This window comes from Salvelinus alpinus, chromosome 18 (assembly GCF_045679555.1).
Source record: "Salvelinus alpinus chromosome 18, SLU_Salpinus.1, whole genome shotgun sequence".
Lineage (NCBI taxonomy): Eukaryota > Metazoa > Chordata > Actinopteri > Salmoniformes > Salmonidae > Salvelinus > Salvelinus alpinus.
In genome coordinates, this window is record NC_092103.1 from 20,006,790 (window position 1) to 20,021,623 (window position 14,834).

General features: G+C 42.0%; 1 protein-coding gene across 1 annotated transcript in view; it reads left to right on the plus strand.

Moving 5' to 3' along the window:
- The first annotated feature begins 2,469 nt into the window (after window positions 1-2,469).
- LOC139543969 (3'-5' RNA helicase YTHDC2-like) overlaps window positions 2,470-14,834 on the plus strand; it is a 42,505-nt gene continuing 30,140 nt past the window's right edge. The window contains exons 1-18 of the mRNA XM_071350576.1: window positions 2,470-2,806; window positions 5,538-5,709; window positions 5,807-5,897; window positions 7,050-7,246; window positions 7,426-7,628; window positions 7,781-7,947; window positions 8,983-9,085; window positions 9,182-9,338; window positions 9,594-9,701; window positions 9,827-9,978; window positions 10,231-10,366; window positions 10,558-10,684; window positions 10,786-10,851; window positions 10,954-11,132; window positions 11,662-11,758; window positions 12,122-12,209; window positions 12,351-12,431; window positions 12,520-12,602. Coding sequence (XP_071206677.1) covers window positions 5,544-5,709; window positions 5,807-5,897; window positions 7,050-7,246; window positions 7,426-7,628; window positions 7,781-7,947; window positions 8,983-9,085; window positions 9,182-9,338; window positions 9,594-9,701; window positions 9,827-9,978; window positions 10,231-10,366; window positions 10,558-10,684; window positions 10,786-10,851; window positions 10,954-11,132; window positions 11,662-11,758; window positions 12,122-12,209; window positions 12,351-12,431; window positions 12,520-12,602 — 2,201 coding nt within the window. The 5' untranslated portion in view covers window positions 2,470-2,806; window positions 5,538-5,543. The remainder of the gene's footprint in view (window positions 2,807-5,537; window positions 5,710-5,806; window positions 5,898-7,049; window positions 7,247-7,425; window positions 7,629-7,780; window positions 7,948-8,982; window positions 9,086-9,181; window positions 9,339-9,593; window positions 9,702-9,826; window positions 9,979-10,230; window positions 10,367-10,557; window positions 10,685-10,785; window positions 10,852-10,953; window positions 11,133-11,661; window positions 11,759-12,121; window positions 12,210-12,350; window positions 12,432-12,519; window positions 12,603-14,834) is intronic.

A 14,834-nucleotide genomic window follows, 5' to 3' on the forward strand; every position in this document is an offset into this window, starting at 1 on the left:
TGAATCCCTGAGCTGACAAGGTACAAATCTGTTGTTCTGCCTGTCTTGCCTAGTTAAATAAAGGTAAACAATTCTATGGGTTTAAACCAAAATTGATAGCTGAGATATTCTTTTAAACAGAGGCTCCTCAATAAAGTTCACCACATGTTGTTGCAAAGTAACAAAGCACTTAATTGATGAAATATGCATTTCTTTGATGAAACATGAATACCTGAAGTAATAATGTATGTTGGCTGTGAGCTATTTACAGCAAGGGTTCTCAAAGTGGGGACCCGTACTGCAGGGGCCAAGGCCAGATCTCAAAATATAATTTTTTTAATAATACAAAAATAAATACAATTGTAAAAAAATATATTTTTTTATTAATATTTCTAACAACAACAGATTAAACAAATGTTGGTCAAGGGATCCCCAGAATAAGTTTAAAGTGTGTAAAACAATAAAATGTAATATTATTAATCTACAATTGATGTTCTTAACCCTGAGTAACATGTGCCTGGGAGGCTCACAGCAATATCGGTATCCACAGTACTCCACCAATTATACATTTTGCAACTCAATACTTCTTGTATTCCCCAAAAATGGTCTCTCTGCCTCATGGAAAATTGTGTAGAATTGCAGGATATAAGTGTCAAAGCTGCAACAACAAAAATTCTCTATGCCTCATGTGTAGAATTAGATTTAAGTAATTTAGCAGACACTCTTATCCAGAGGGACTTACAGCAGCAATTAGGGTTAAGTGCCATGCTGAAAGGCACATTGACAGATTTTTCACCTAGTCGGCTAAGGGGATTCGACCCAGTGACTTTTCGTTTACTGGCCCAATGCTCTTAACTGCTAGGCTACCTGCCGTGGTTAAAATTAAGTTGAAAACTGAGAATTGGGCCTTTAAAATGTCCCTTCCCAGGGCCGAGACGTGGTTTGACCAGCCAAGCACTGCCGAAGTCATTGTATGCTATTTTTTATGTCACTCGAGTTGTGTTCTGATTATGAGGGGGTCCCTGATGAATTTGCTATCACAAAAGGGGTCCAGATGTAGTTGGTGGATGGGAGGATGGATCTTTCCCCCTTTTGTACTCTACTCTGCCTTTCACTGACCACTCAGCTCCTGGTTTTACTGCTGTAAGTCTACTGACAAGGTAGTGAGCCTGGGTGTCTGCGTGACTTTGCATTTAGCCCACTGAGCTGACTCCTAGGTGCCTTCTGGTCGAGGCATCACATCTCAGACAAGGTCCCACCACCGTAGTTCACCAAAGAACCTCTGCTTTCATCCTTCCACCTCCTACATTTGTGCTGTGACTTAGATCAGACAGATTATGTCTACATCAACAATTGCTTATATTTAAGCAAGGTTAAAAGGCAATTCCGACAATTTTCAACCTCATATTCATTATCTCCACCACCAAACCAGTGTCTAAATATGTGAAAATAGCATGTTTCTATGATATGTGGTTAAAAAGATATGAAGAAAGGTCCTAAAAAATACTTCTGTGACATCACAGGGTAGGATTAAAAAAGTAAAACAAACTGTGATTTTCAAAACCTGCAATGAGTTTCTAGCTCCCCATGTCACTGCAAATCTCATAGTGTTTGAAAATCACTGTTATTCAAATGTTTAAACTTTTTATGATGTCATCGAGTCTAACTTTTTAATATTATTGTAGAAATGTGCCGTTTTCACATAACACTTGTATTATGCTGGAGATAATAAAAATGAGGTTGAAAAGTGGTGGAAGTGGCCTTTAAAGTGGGATGGATGTGGTGGAGAGGAGCTATTGCTTAGCACAATTGATTCTCCACACATTTTTTTAAAACAAAGTAGATACTCAGGGGTTTGACATCAATTGACAGTAAAAGCTTCTTTACAGATTTCTTATGGTTTCAATTAATACAAAAATAACACCTCATGACAGTGTACACTCAAGTATTCTGCTGTTAGAAAAGGTATAATCAACAGTATGCCTACAGCATATGTCCAGGAGGGGGAGACCTCATCTACGTTTTAAAAGGATAGAATAGGGTAAGGCAGAAGAGCAGAGAATGAAGGAAGGGTGGTTTTATACTGTAACGACCCTGGGTTTACACTTCTGACACCAATGTAATGAAACAGCAGGGAGCAGGTCTCTTCTAGCCCGAGGTCCGGAGCGCTATCGACTGTGCTGCAAAAGCATGCTCGAGCGGCAGAGTCGATTTCCGCGCATATAAACCCAGGGTCGTTACAATACCTTTTACACTATTTCACACTAGAGTCCCCTGGGAAACACTGACCAAAACGTGGGGTCCTATTGTGTCACAAATGTGTAGCATTTGTTACGCCACCTATTCAGTACTATCTAAACCTTTCAGATCAACACATGAGTTTAGAAGTAGGTGGGGCACTCTTTTCACGCAACTTCAACATTAAGTGATTTTCGTTAAGCCTTTTCGCTAAACCCAACTCTTTTCATAACCGTAACCTCAGTCTGTATCCTAATAACCTGCTACGCTCATTCTCCCAACCTGCTGCATACGTTCTCCTAACCTGCTACGAAGAAATTACTTCGTTATCGAAATGGCGTGAAAAGTGTTTCCCTTGTAAGTATGGGTTGCTTCTGGCATTGACAGTGACATAATACAGTTTACGGACTAGACAAGTCCAGGCTTGTTCTAAAATCATAACTGGAACGTTTTACAGACGAAGTAGTGGAAGGAGTTGAGGATGCCCAACTTATTGAGACGCACCCCTTAGCGGTGTCTGTGATGTATCATCAATGCAGTGTTTGCGAACTTCTGCAGGCGCACGAGCGGGAATCTGACATAGAAAAAGGTATTACCTAGCTAGTTACATGTTACTTACAGTTAAAACATTATGAGATGCATCTATAATTTACTAAATAATGGATAAAGCTCAATGACACGTTTGTTATATCTCTGTAGCTATAACTATATTAACTGGCTAACGATAGCTAGCTAGCTTGTTTTTTGCTTGCAGCTAGTGGCTAGCTAACTATTGCTAGTTATATTTCTGATATACTAGGTGCTGTAGTTCGCTAACGTCAGCTAAATTAACACAATTGTCACGAGCTATTTTACCTATAACTAGTAAGCTACACGGCTCAGGTGATGGCTAGCTAACAGTTTGCTAGCTATTGTAACTACTTTATATGTATACCTTTATTTAAATAGTTAAGAACAAATTCTTATTTACAATGACGGCCTACCGGGGAACAGCCTTGTTCAGGGACAGAACGATTTTTACCTTGTCAGCTCGGGGGTTCGATCCAGCAACCTTTCGGTTACTGGCTCAATGCTCTATCCACTAGGCTACCTTCCGCCCCCTTGTGAATGCCAAGAGTGTGCAATGCTGTCATCAAGGCAACGGGTTGCTACTTTGAAGACTCTCAATGTGTAATGTGTAAGCATTTGATTTTCTAGTTTGCTGCTATGATGGTGAGTACTGGATTGGAATTGCAGATGCTGTGGATGATGGAAGCATGGACGTAAATGTGAAATTCATGCATCCAAGTTATCCAGCAATGTCATTTTCTTGGCGAAACAGAGTGGACACGGATGGAAGCATGGACGTAAATGTGAAATTCATACATCCAAGTTATCCAGCAAGGTCATTTTCTTGGCGAAACCGAGTGGAAACGTTATGTACCAAAAACAAGCATTATCTGCCTGGCTACCCAAACTCCTTGCTCCGGCCAAACGCTACGCCAGGCCCACGGACGTTACTTTCTTTTCCGCGAAGAGTCTGGATCTGAGTACCTCCCAGACAATTTCTAGAACGCAAACACATTCTAACCGCTCTGATTGGTCTCAAAAATCGATGGGTTGGGCTAGAGCCAGAACACACATGGGTAAAGCGGCATTTAGAAAAATGTTAATTGGCTTTGATCCTCTGATTTGTTAGAGATGATCCAATAGTTGATGACTTTGTTTTGTACAACGCCCCTTGTCACCACAAACGACTTCAACGATGGCAGTCTGACTGAAGTATGTAGCGAACAGAGCACCGGAAGAATTCAGTTTGAGTCGTCTGGGAAATCAGCTGCACCATTAAAAGGCTCTGCATGGTCAATCCGACGTCTGACGAGGCCATACAGCATTTACTGTAATGCAGACTTCAGGGCTTTCATACTTCTTGTGCTTAGCAGAGCAGAGCTATTGTGAAGAAAGTTGTCAAGGAATTGAGTTTGTGTTTTATACAGGAGGTTCCGCCCCGACCTACTGTTCCTAGGCCGCCATTGAAAATAAGAATTTGTTCTTATTAACTGACTTGCCTAGTTAAATAAAGGTAAAATAAAAATAAATATAAACTAATTATGTCAATGCGGAGTTATATGGAGCCCTCCGCATTGTTAGTAAATTTGAGAGGTGCACAGCGATGCGGTACGGAGCTTGATTTTGCCTCTTCATGCCTCCAGAGGCTACTCAATTACGTCACACCTTCCAAACGAAGACTCCGACCACATTTTCGGATCAAGCATAAATGGGATATAAGGCACCAACCACTGCAATCATTTGGGATGTAGCGACATCACTGCAATAGAAGATGCACTGACGAAAGAAAGAAAGTGAAAGTATGAAATGAGGAATGAGAAGTCCTCAATGCTGTTATTTGTTTTCTTATGATGTGTTTGGGCAAATAAAATGTTCTAACTTGAATTCTTCCCCCACGTTTATAAATCATTATAATTTGAATGTTCTGTCTTGAATTAACATTGAGGGGGAGGGGGATTCATCACACTTTTTTCAACAAAGAGCAGGAACAGCACTGTCTAGTGGTTAATAATACCTGGTAATATCAGGTTGTATGATGGTGCATTAACTTCAATGACTAATTTCTCTGAACAGGGGGAAATAACCATCACCAAATTTACTGCTGGCTGGTGGCACCTTCATTGGGGAGAACAGGCTCATAGTAATGGCTGGAACGGAATAAATGGGATGGTAGCAAACATATGGTTTGCATGTGTTTGATACAATTCCATTCACTCCATTATAGCCATTATTATGAGCCATCCTCCCCCCAGCACCCTTCTGTGCATTACTTAGTATGAAGAAACAATACTTCTAGCTGCAGCTTCATACTACTTGTCAGACATCGGGAACTGATACTGTATACTGGCCATTGGGGTGGGCATGGTGTGGGCGGTCCGTAGGTTGCTTTTGACCATTTCTTTGGATTCCTCATGTCTCACTCATTGGTAGCATGACGTTTGGTCCAAATCGGATGTTAGGTACTATATTCATTTAAAATTATGTGAATCCTATAAAGTAAAAGGGCCAATTTAGGTGCAATCAATTAGCTTAATTTCTCAGAGTTCAAATTATATTTAAACAAAATAATTTTAAAGGAATGCTAATCTTTCTGCAGAAACCATTTCAGAACAATCTGAGATGGTAGGTGTCATGGCTTCCTGAAATGACACTCTACCCTTTGTCTCTAGTTAGTTCAAGTAACATGTGACAGTCATCTAGAGAGATTGCAATGTATTGTTGTAAAGTAGGTTGCTCATTAGCTACATTTGATGAACTCTTGTGTTCTACAGTGCATCATGTCACGTCCCAGTACTGCCTCCCCCAAGCCTGCCATGGGCCACTCCAAACACTCTGGTAGTGGAGGGCCCAGGGGCAAAGGGCTGAAAGACATACGCATCGATGAAGAAGTTAAGATTGCTGTGAACATCTCCCTTGAAAGGTTTCAGTACAGTGAGCAAAAAGGTAAGAGAAAATGGTCCTTCTACTCATGCTGATGAAGTGATGATTCGTGGAGAAATGTGTATTATATTATGTATTATACATATTCTTTTTTTTACAGAAATTGAGTTTCCTTCCTCCCTGTCCAGTACTGAGAGGGCCTTCATCCATCGCTTTGCGCAGTCCCTGGGATATATCTCTAAAAGCAGAGGGTGAGCTATCCAAATTGATATGAGGGATATCAGAGCCCATAGCCAGGTTAGTTGTTTAGCAACAAAACCGACTTGTGCGCAACTATGGGGCTTAACAGACGAGGTTGTCTTAAATTGTTGACAACATGTAAACTATATTTTGGCTCCATGTTTATTGAAAACATAAATACATTTGCACAATGAGCACTTGTTGTCTCTCAAATACATGGTTAGAGTTGATAGTTAACTACTGAATTTTTGCCATATTAGCATTGACATGAAATCAGTCAAAACAAGACATGATATCAATAACAAGATACAATGAGCTGAAACGAGCCACCTATGATTCCCCACATAGCAGCTTATTGTCATTGTTGCTAGCTATCTGACCGTTCATAATCATAACAAACACACGGCTTCTGGCCACATCAATGCGTGCGTATAATGTTTTTGGTAATGTTGTCAGCCAACCCGTCTATAGTCTTTAGGTCAATCTAAGATACTCCCATATACACTGAGTGTACAAAACATTACAAAAACCTTCCTAATATTGAGTTGCACCACCTTTTTCTGTCAGTACAGCCTCAATTCGTCGGGACATGGACCTACAAGGTGTCAAAAGCATTCCACAAGGATGCTGGCCCATGTTGACTCCAATGCTTCCCACAGTTATGTCAAGTTGATTGGATGTCCTGTGGGTGGTGGACCATTATTGATACACATGGGAAACTGTTGTGTGGAAAAACCCAGCATCATTGCAGTTCTTGACGCACTCAAACCTGGCACCTACTATCATACCCCGTTCAAAGGCACTACAATATTTTGTCTTGCCCATTCACCCTCTGAGTGGCACACATACACAATCCATGTCTCAATTGTCATAAAGGCTTAAAAATCCATTAACCTGTCTCCTCCCCTTCATCTACATTGATTGAAGTGGATTTAACAAGTGACATCAATAAGGGATAATAGCTTTCACCTGGATTCACCTTGTCAGTCTATGTTATGGAAAGAGCATGTTTTATACACTCAGTGTTCAAGCGGAACTTGAGTAGAACAGTTTGTGTATCCCTCCCCGCCATTGTAGCGTAAGTTCTAACTCCCTAAAAGCCTCCCTCAGGTTTACTAGTGTGCTGTGCTTCAAGCCTAACAGCCTATTTCATTCATTTTCAGAAAAGGATCAAGCCGCACCCTCACTATCAGAAAGAAGGATGGCTCAGAGACGGCCCAGTCCGTCATGACTTTCAACCTTTCCCACAATTCCAAGCATGTGGTGCGCAGCTTGCTGCAGAGGTTCCCCATCACCAACAAGGAGTGCAGAGACCTACTGCCTCACACTGAGAGAGGCCTGTCTGTGGCCATGGAGGCTGGTGAGTCGCAGTTACATCTCAGGGTTAATAATGCATTGATATCAATGGGAGACCTTGCCAAACTTTAGGTTTTTAATGTCAATGTACTAATGAATGAATAAACTATCAAGGTGTTAACAATATGTATTGACAATACAAAGTATAAACATTCCCCTGCCCCTCTTTTTTTTCTCCACCAGAGAGCAGCCGTGACAAGAACAGGACCAGCGGGCGGCTCAACAATGGCATCCCCCAGGTGCCCAAGAGGAGGGGCCCGTCTGAGCTAGACTTCTTCCGCCGCTCACTGCCTGTGTACGAGCGCCAGGAGGAGATTGTCCAGGTCATCAAAGACAACCGTGTGGTCCTAGTGGTGGGGGAGACCGGCTCGGGGAAAACTACACAGGTGAGGGGGAGAAACGTTTTACGTCACTGTCCAAATATGGGATTGTGCTGTTCTTATGCTCTACAAAGGTTTTGCATTGGTATGATAAAGGTATTACATTTGTAAGTTCCTGATCAGCTAGAAAGTAATTGGGAAGTGTTTTGCCATTCCAGATCCCACAGTTCCTCCTGGACGACTGCAGCCGAAATGGGATCCCCTGTCGTATCTTCTGCACGCAGCCCCGGCGTCTGGCTGCCATCGCTGTGGCGGAGCGGGTTGCAGCAGAGAGAGGGGAGAGCATCGGTCAGACCATTGGCTACCAGATCCGCCTGGAGAGCAGGTAGGAGGAGAGCGAGGGAGGAAGGGAGGCACTAACTCTGTCTACGTTCACTGGGCTACTGTGCGGAAATTAATTAAATCTCATCACTAAGCTAAGGACTCTGGGACTAAACACCTCCCTCTGCAACTGGATCCTGGACTTCCTGATGATGCTGACGACATAACAGTGGTAGGCCTGATCACCGACAACAATGAGACCGTCTATAGTGAGGAGGTCAGAGACCTGGCAGTGTGATGCCAGGACAACAACCTCTCCCTCAATGTGAGCAAGACCAAGGAGATGATCGTGGACTACAGGAAAAGGAAGGCCAGACAGGCCCCTATTAACATAAACGGGGCTGTAGTGGAATGGGTCGAGAGTTTCAAAACAGTCATGAAGAGGGCACAACAACACATTTTCCCCCTCAGGAGACTGAAAAGATTTGGCATGGGTCCCCAGATCCTCAAAAAGTTCTACAGCTGCAACATCGAGAGCATTCTGACCGGTTGCATCACCGCCTGGTATGGCAACTCCTCGGCATCCGACTGTAAGGCGCTACAGAAGGTAGTGCGTACGGCCCAATACATCACTTGGACCAAGCTTCCTGCCATCCAGGACCTATATACTAGGCGGTGTCAGAGGAAGGCCCAAAAAATGGTCAAAGACTCAAGTCACCCATGTCATAGACTGTCCTCTCTGCTACCGCACGGCAGGTGGTACCCCTCCCCTTTGTTTTTACACTGCTGTTACTCGCTGTTTATTATCTATGCATAGTCACTTTACCCCTGTACAAATTACCTCGACTAACCTGTACCCCCGCACATTGACTCGGTACCGGTACCCCTCTATATAGCCTCGTTATTGTTATGTAATCTTGTGTTTATTTTTGTTAGATTTTTTACTTTAGTTTATTTAGCAAATATTTTCTTAACTCTATTTCTTGAACTGCATTGTTGGTTGAGGGCTTGTAAGTAAGCATTTCATGGTAAGGTTTACACCTGTTGTATTTGGCGCATGTGACAAATAAAATTTGATTTGATTTGTTTGCCCCCTCAGAGTTTCTCCTAAGACGCTGCTGACCTTCTGCACCAGCGGAGTCCTGCTGAGAACACTGATGGCTGGAGACGCCACAATGTCCACTGTTACTCATGTCATTGTGGTGAGTAAAAGTTACTGTGACCCTTTTGTTATAGTTCACAGCTTTTACTGTATGAATGCACGTCAATATGATACTTCATGCCTCTTGTCCAATCAGGACGAGGTTCACGAGCGGGACGGCCTAAGTGACTTCCTGCTGATCAAGATGAGGGACATGCTCCAGACGATGCCAAATCTGAAGCTCATCCTGTCCAGCGCTGCCCTGGACGTGGAGCTGTTCCTCCGCTACTTCAGCTCCTGTCCCGTCATCCACAGTAAGTCAACCCCGTCTGTTTGGATAAGCCACATACAGAGAGGAGAGTACAGAAATCACTACAGAATCACCTAATATACTCATCTGAAATTGGGACCGGGATTCATCAGTGAAACCGTTACCTGCAAAAGCCAGGTAATTGCAGGGAAAGACATCTGTATGGATAGGGCTAATGCTTGTCATGACTGGTCCTGCAAGCACTGATTTCTTAAATTAAATTAATAAATGGCAAAGTAAGAATACTTTTTTGATCTAGTCAAAGGAAGACCATTTGAGGTGAAGCAACTCTTCCTGGAAGACATCTTGAAGACAACGGGTTATGCAAACAAAGACATGATGAAATACAAAAAGGAGATTCAGAGGGGTAACTACCAACCTTCTCTTAATCCTGGTTTGCTTGATTTCCATTTTGATTTCTGAACACTGTTTTGGACTCATGTCCAATGTCTCCCAGACTGAACAAGTGCATGTGTGTGTTGTCCCTGGCAGAGGAGAAGCAGCAGACGTCCCTGACAGAGTGGTGTAAGGTCCAGGAGGGCGGCTCCCGCCAGGAGCCCCAGAGGGATAAGACCTCAGCCTCCTGTGTCCTCCAGGAGAACGACCTGCTGGATGATGGAGGGGACAGTGTCTTCAACCAGCTGGTGAGAACAACAGTTAGTTTGGGTTGGATATGGGGGCCATGCTCATTTCTCAATATCCTAGTTTTCTATGTTATTTTCTCCCAGTTGCTTCAGTTATTTTCAGAATGTACTCTGAATGGGCTGAAGAGATGCCACTAATTATTATTGCACCTCATGATTGAGTTCACCAATGTCACAGGGGATATTATTTCCTGGTTCTTACTAAGTGGCACTGGGTTTGCTATCAGTCTGATACAGGATGTGTTGTTTCAGAATGAGAAAGATGTGGCGTCATTGGACCCGTGGCTGCTGAAGGAGATGGATGCCTGCATCTCAGACATCTTCCTCAACCAGGACGCTGATGCCTTCATCCAGCTCTTCAATCTCATCCTTAGTGAGAACGTCAGCGGTAAGATAGTTAAGGACGCATACAAAACCTATGTGCCCCAGTTTACTCTTGTATCTCTATTTTATTTGTGTATGAAATGATGACACCAACATAATCAAAAATGTAATAAATAAAAAAAAATGTAATCCCAAGAGTTGAGAGTAATATTCCCAGTAGTTCCAAGCCTGATATGTCCTCCTCCTGCTTCTCAGTGGACTACATGCACAGTGAGACAAGCGCCACTCCCCTCATGGTGGCAGCAGGTCGAGGCTTCCTCAGTCAGATTGAGCAGCTGCTTAGTATGGGAGCCAGCGTCAGAATCAAGGCCTCCAATGGCTGGTAAGGGTTCTTTGAATAACTGTATAAATGCATCCTCTTTTAATTTACTCTATACACCATGAATGAGTCTGAAATATTGATCAGTATTTGGTTCGTTTCAGGACAGTACTGGACTGGGCCAAGCACTTCCAGCAGGCAGAGGTGGTGGACCTACTAGATTCCTACCTGTAAGAGCACCATTTATCACTGTATCATTGTTATGAATGGCTATATGTGAAAACCCTGCCTTTGTTTGAGGATGATAACAGAAATACTCCCTTCCTTGGCAGCTCATCCCTGGAGGCGGGGAAGCTGGACGAGTGGTCCCTGGTGCAGGCAGCCACCACAGAGATGAGCCCGGAGGACCAGGAGCTTCTCAAGGAATACCACCACAGCTTTGATGACGAGAGGGTGGACCTGGACCTCATCATGCACCTGCTGCAAAACATCTGCACCAGCTCTGAGGAAGGTGAGAGATTGTCTTGTCTAGTGACTACTTGATAGTCTTCTGTAGGTGACTACAGATAGTCTTGTGTGGTGACTACTTGACGAGTGTTATCTAACGACTACTTGATAGTCTTATCTAGTGACTACTGAATGGTATTGTATTTTTAAAACTTTTCTAATTGTTTGACCCAAAGTCGAGAGCTTGGTGTTCTAAGGTTCTATCTGCAAAAAGATAATTCTGAGCTAATTGGCTTTAAAGTTCCAAACCCTTATTGTTTTGAATGGTGTCAGCAATTTTTATCTTCTATTCTATTGAACTTAACAACATGAATTTGGGTATTTAGAGTACTATATAGGTAGAGAACATTGAACAGAACAGGGCAATGACAAAAATGTAGCTAGATCCTTTTTTAAATGTTAAATTTTTTAAAATTAACCTTTATTTAACTAGGCAAGTCCTTATATCCCACCTCTCGACGTGGCAGTGTACATTTTTCCCTTGATTGTATTGAACATGTAGTTTGATTTGATTTCAAATCTTTTCATGTCAGGTGCGGTGTTGATCTTCCTCCCCGGATACGATGAAATAGTGGGTCTGAGGGACCGTATCCTGTACGACGATAAAAGATTTGCAGACCACTCCCAAAGGTACCATCAGTATAATGAGTGGCGAGAGCAACGTGTCCCTCTCAACATAGTTTAATTGGGCCATCAGTATTTCAACATAGCTCTTGTCTATTTGTGTCTTATTCTGATCAGTCTATTCACAATTATTGTTCTAATTTGATGCTCACTTCCATGATGTTACTTCATGTTCCTGCATACGCAACCCAAATGTAAATGTACACATTTGCAAGTCAGATTAGGAAGCATCATTATATTGACAAAAATGGCAAAATATATTTTTTATAGAAGAAATATAGATTATTTGGAAGAGACAATGAAGAGATTTTCTATTTTTGTACTGTCTGAACCATATCTAGAACCTCAGATCTGTGTGTTTCATTATAGATACCAGGTCTTCACACTCCACTCCAACATGCAGACCTCCGATCAGAAGAAAGTGCTGAAGAACACCCCTGCTGGGGTCCGGAAAATAGTGAGTATATTTTTACATCGGCTGTGCTGACTATCACACAAAAGAACAGTTTCACAAAGAAACTTCTGGGGCCCAAAGTGTTCCTTGAAGCAAAATACCATCTTCTTGTTCAGACATCAAGTCTTTTCCTCTCTTCCTCAGATTCTCTCCACCAACATCGCAGAGACGAGTATTACCGTCAACGATGTGGTGTTTGTCATCGACGCAGGAAAAGTTAAAGAGGTTAGGATTACTTTGAAAACAAGAGTCTACTGCACCCCTCCCCCGACGGAATAGCAAATCTTGATATGTGATTGTTTCCCCATCACAGAAGTCCTTTGATGCCCTGAACAACGTGACCATGCTAAAGATGGTGTGGATCTCCAAGGCCAGTTCTCTGCAGAGGAAGGGCAGGTAAAGCACAGACTCAGATATTCCCCATAGAAATCAATCATGTACAATTTACATCAGAGCCCTACTACAGAGGCACTCCATGCACTATAGACATATCGTGATGGTAAGGGTGTATCATCTCTTATGAAGCCTCATAGCGTCTTAACTTCTCTGGGATATGTGGGACGGTAGCGTCCCACCTAACCAACAGCCAGTGAAATTGCAGGGCGCCAAATTCAAAACAACAGAAATCTCATAATTAAAATTCCTCAAACATACAAGTATTATACACCATTTTAAAGATAAACTTCTCGTTAATCCAGCCAAAGTGTCTGATTTCAAAAAGGATTTACGGCGAAAGCATACCTTGCGATTATGTTGGCTCAGTACATAGCCACAGAAAAACACAGCCATTTTTCCAGCCAAAGAGAGGAGTAACAAAAAGCAGAAATAGAGTTAAAATTAATCACTAACCTTTGATGATCTTCATCAGATGACACTCATAGGACTTCATGTTACACAATACATGTATGTTTTGTTCGGTAAAGTTCATATTTATATCCAAAAATCTGAGTTTGGGCGGGACGCTACTGTCTCACTTGGCCAAAAGCCAGAGAAAATGCAGCGCGCCAAATTAAAATAAAATACTATAAAAATCAAACTTTCATTAACTTCTAATTGGTCCCAATCCCGGATCCGGGAGCACCCCCCACAGTAAAAAAGCTGACTAGCATAGCCTAGCATAGCGTCACAAGTAAATACTAGCATCTAAATATCATTAAATCACAAGTCCAAGACACCAGATGAAAGATACAGATCTTGTGAATCCAGCCATCATTTCTGATTTTTAAAATGTTTTACAGGGAAGACACAATATGTAAATCTATTAGCTAACCACGATAGCAAAAGACACAACTTTTTTTCCCACCATTTTTTTCCTGCATAGGTAGCTATCACAATTTCGACCAAATAAAGATATATATAGCCACTAACCAGGAAACAACTTCATCAGATGACAGTCTGATAACATATTTATTGTATAGCATATGTTTTTTTAGAAAAATGTGCATATTTCAGGTATAAATCACAGTTCTACATTGCAGCTGCAATCTGAAATAGTGCCGAAGCAGCCAGAATAATTACAGAGACCAAAGTCAAATACCGAAATACTCATCATAAAACATTTCTGAAAAATACACAGCGTACAGCAAATGAAAGACCAACATCTTGTGAATCCAGCCAATATTTCAGATTTTTTAAGTGTTTTACAGCGAAAACACAATTTAGCATTATATTAGCTTACCACAATAGCCGGAAACACAAGCCGTTTACCAGTAGCAAAGGTTAGCGATCGTAACAATCCAGCAAAAGATATATAATTTTTGACTAACCTTGATATACTTCATCAGATGACAGTCCTGTAACATCATATTACACAATGCATATAGGTTTTGTTCAAAAATGTGCATATTTAGCAGCACAAATCGTGGTTATACAATGTGATTAGTAGCAACATTTCAGGCAATCTGGCCGGCGCCATCTTGGAGAGGCACCTAATCTAATCGATAACTAATCGTAAACTTGACTAAAAAATACAGGTTGGACAGCAAATGAAAGACACATTAGTTCTTAATGCAACCGCTGTTAGATTTTTTTAATTAACGTTACTCGACATTCAGCGTGCGTTACAGCGAGACCATGCCTAAATCAATGGCGGACTAATAATTTTACATCTTTCCACAGATATACGAATTAACATCATAAATAGCTCTTACTTTTGGATGATCTTCCATCAGAATCTTGGGCAAGTGGTCCTTTGTCCAGAACAATCGTCTTTTGGTTGAAAGATGTCCTCTACTCCTGTAGAAATTAGCTGCTAACGCCGATGTACCGGAGAGGTGCCCAACTCGTGATAACGCCTGACAAAGAAACTCCAGAAAATCGCAATAAACTGCTATAAGTCGGTTTAAATTAACTACCTTATGAAGTTTTTAAGACAAAAAACAAATTAAATCAGAGCCGGAGATATAGAACTGCTAAACTGAAAGCTTTTGAAGACGCCATGCCGGTGTAGCTCATGCGTCAGGCGCCTCGTCGAAAAGGTCGGTACTTCCGTTCCAAGAGGTTTTATACTCCCCCAGATGGTGCTATCCGCTCCATTCAAAGTCTCACCGCTTACTGACATCTAGGGGAAGGCGTATGCAGTGCATGTAGCCCCATAGCTTATAAGGGAATTTATAAACCGACCCTGGA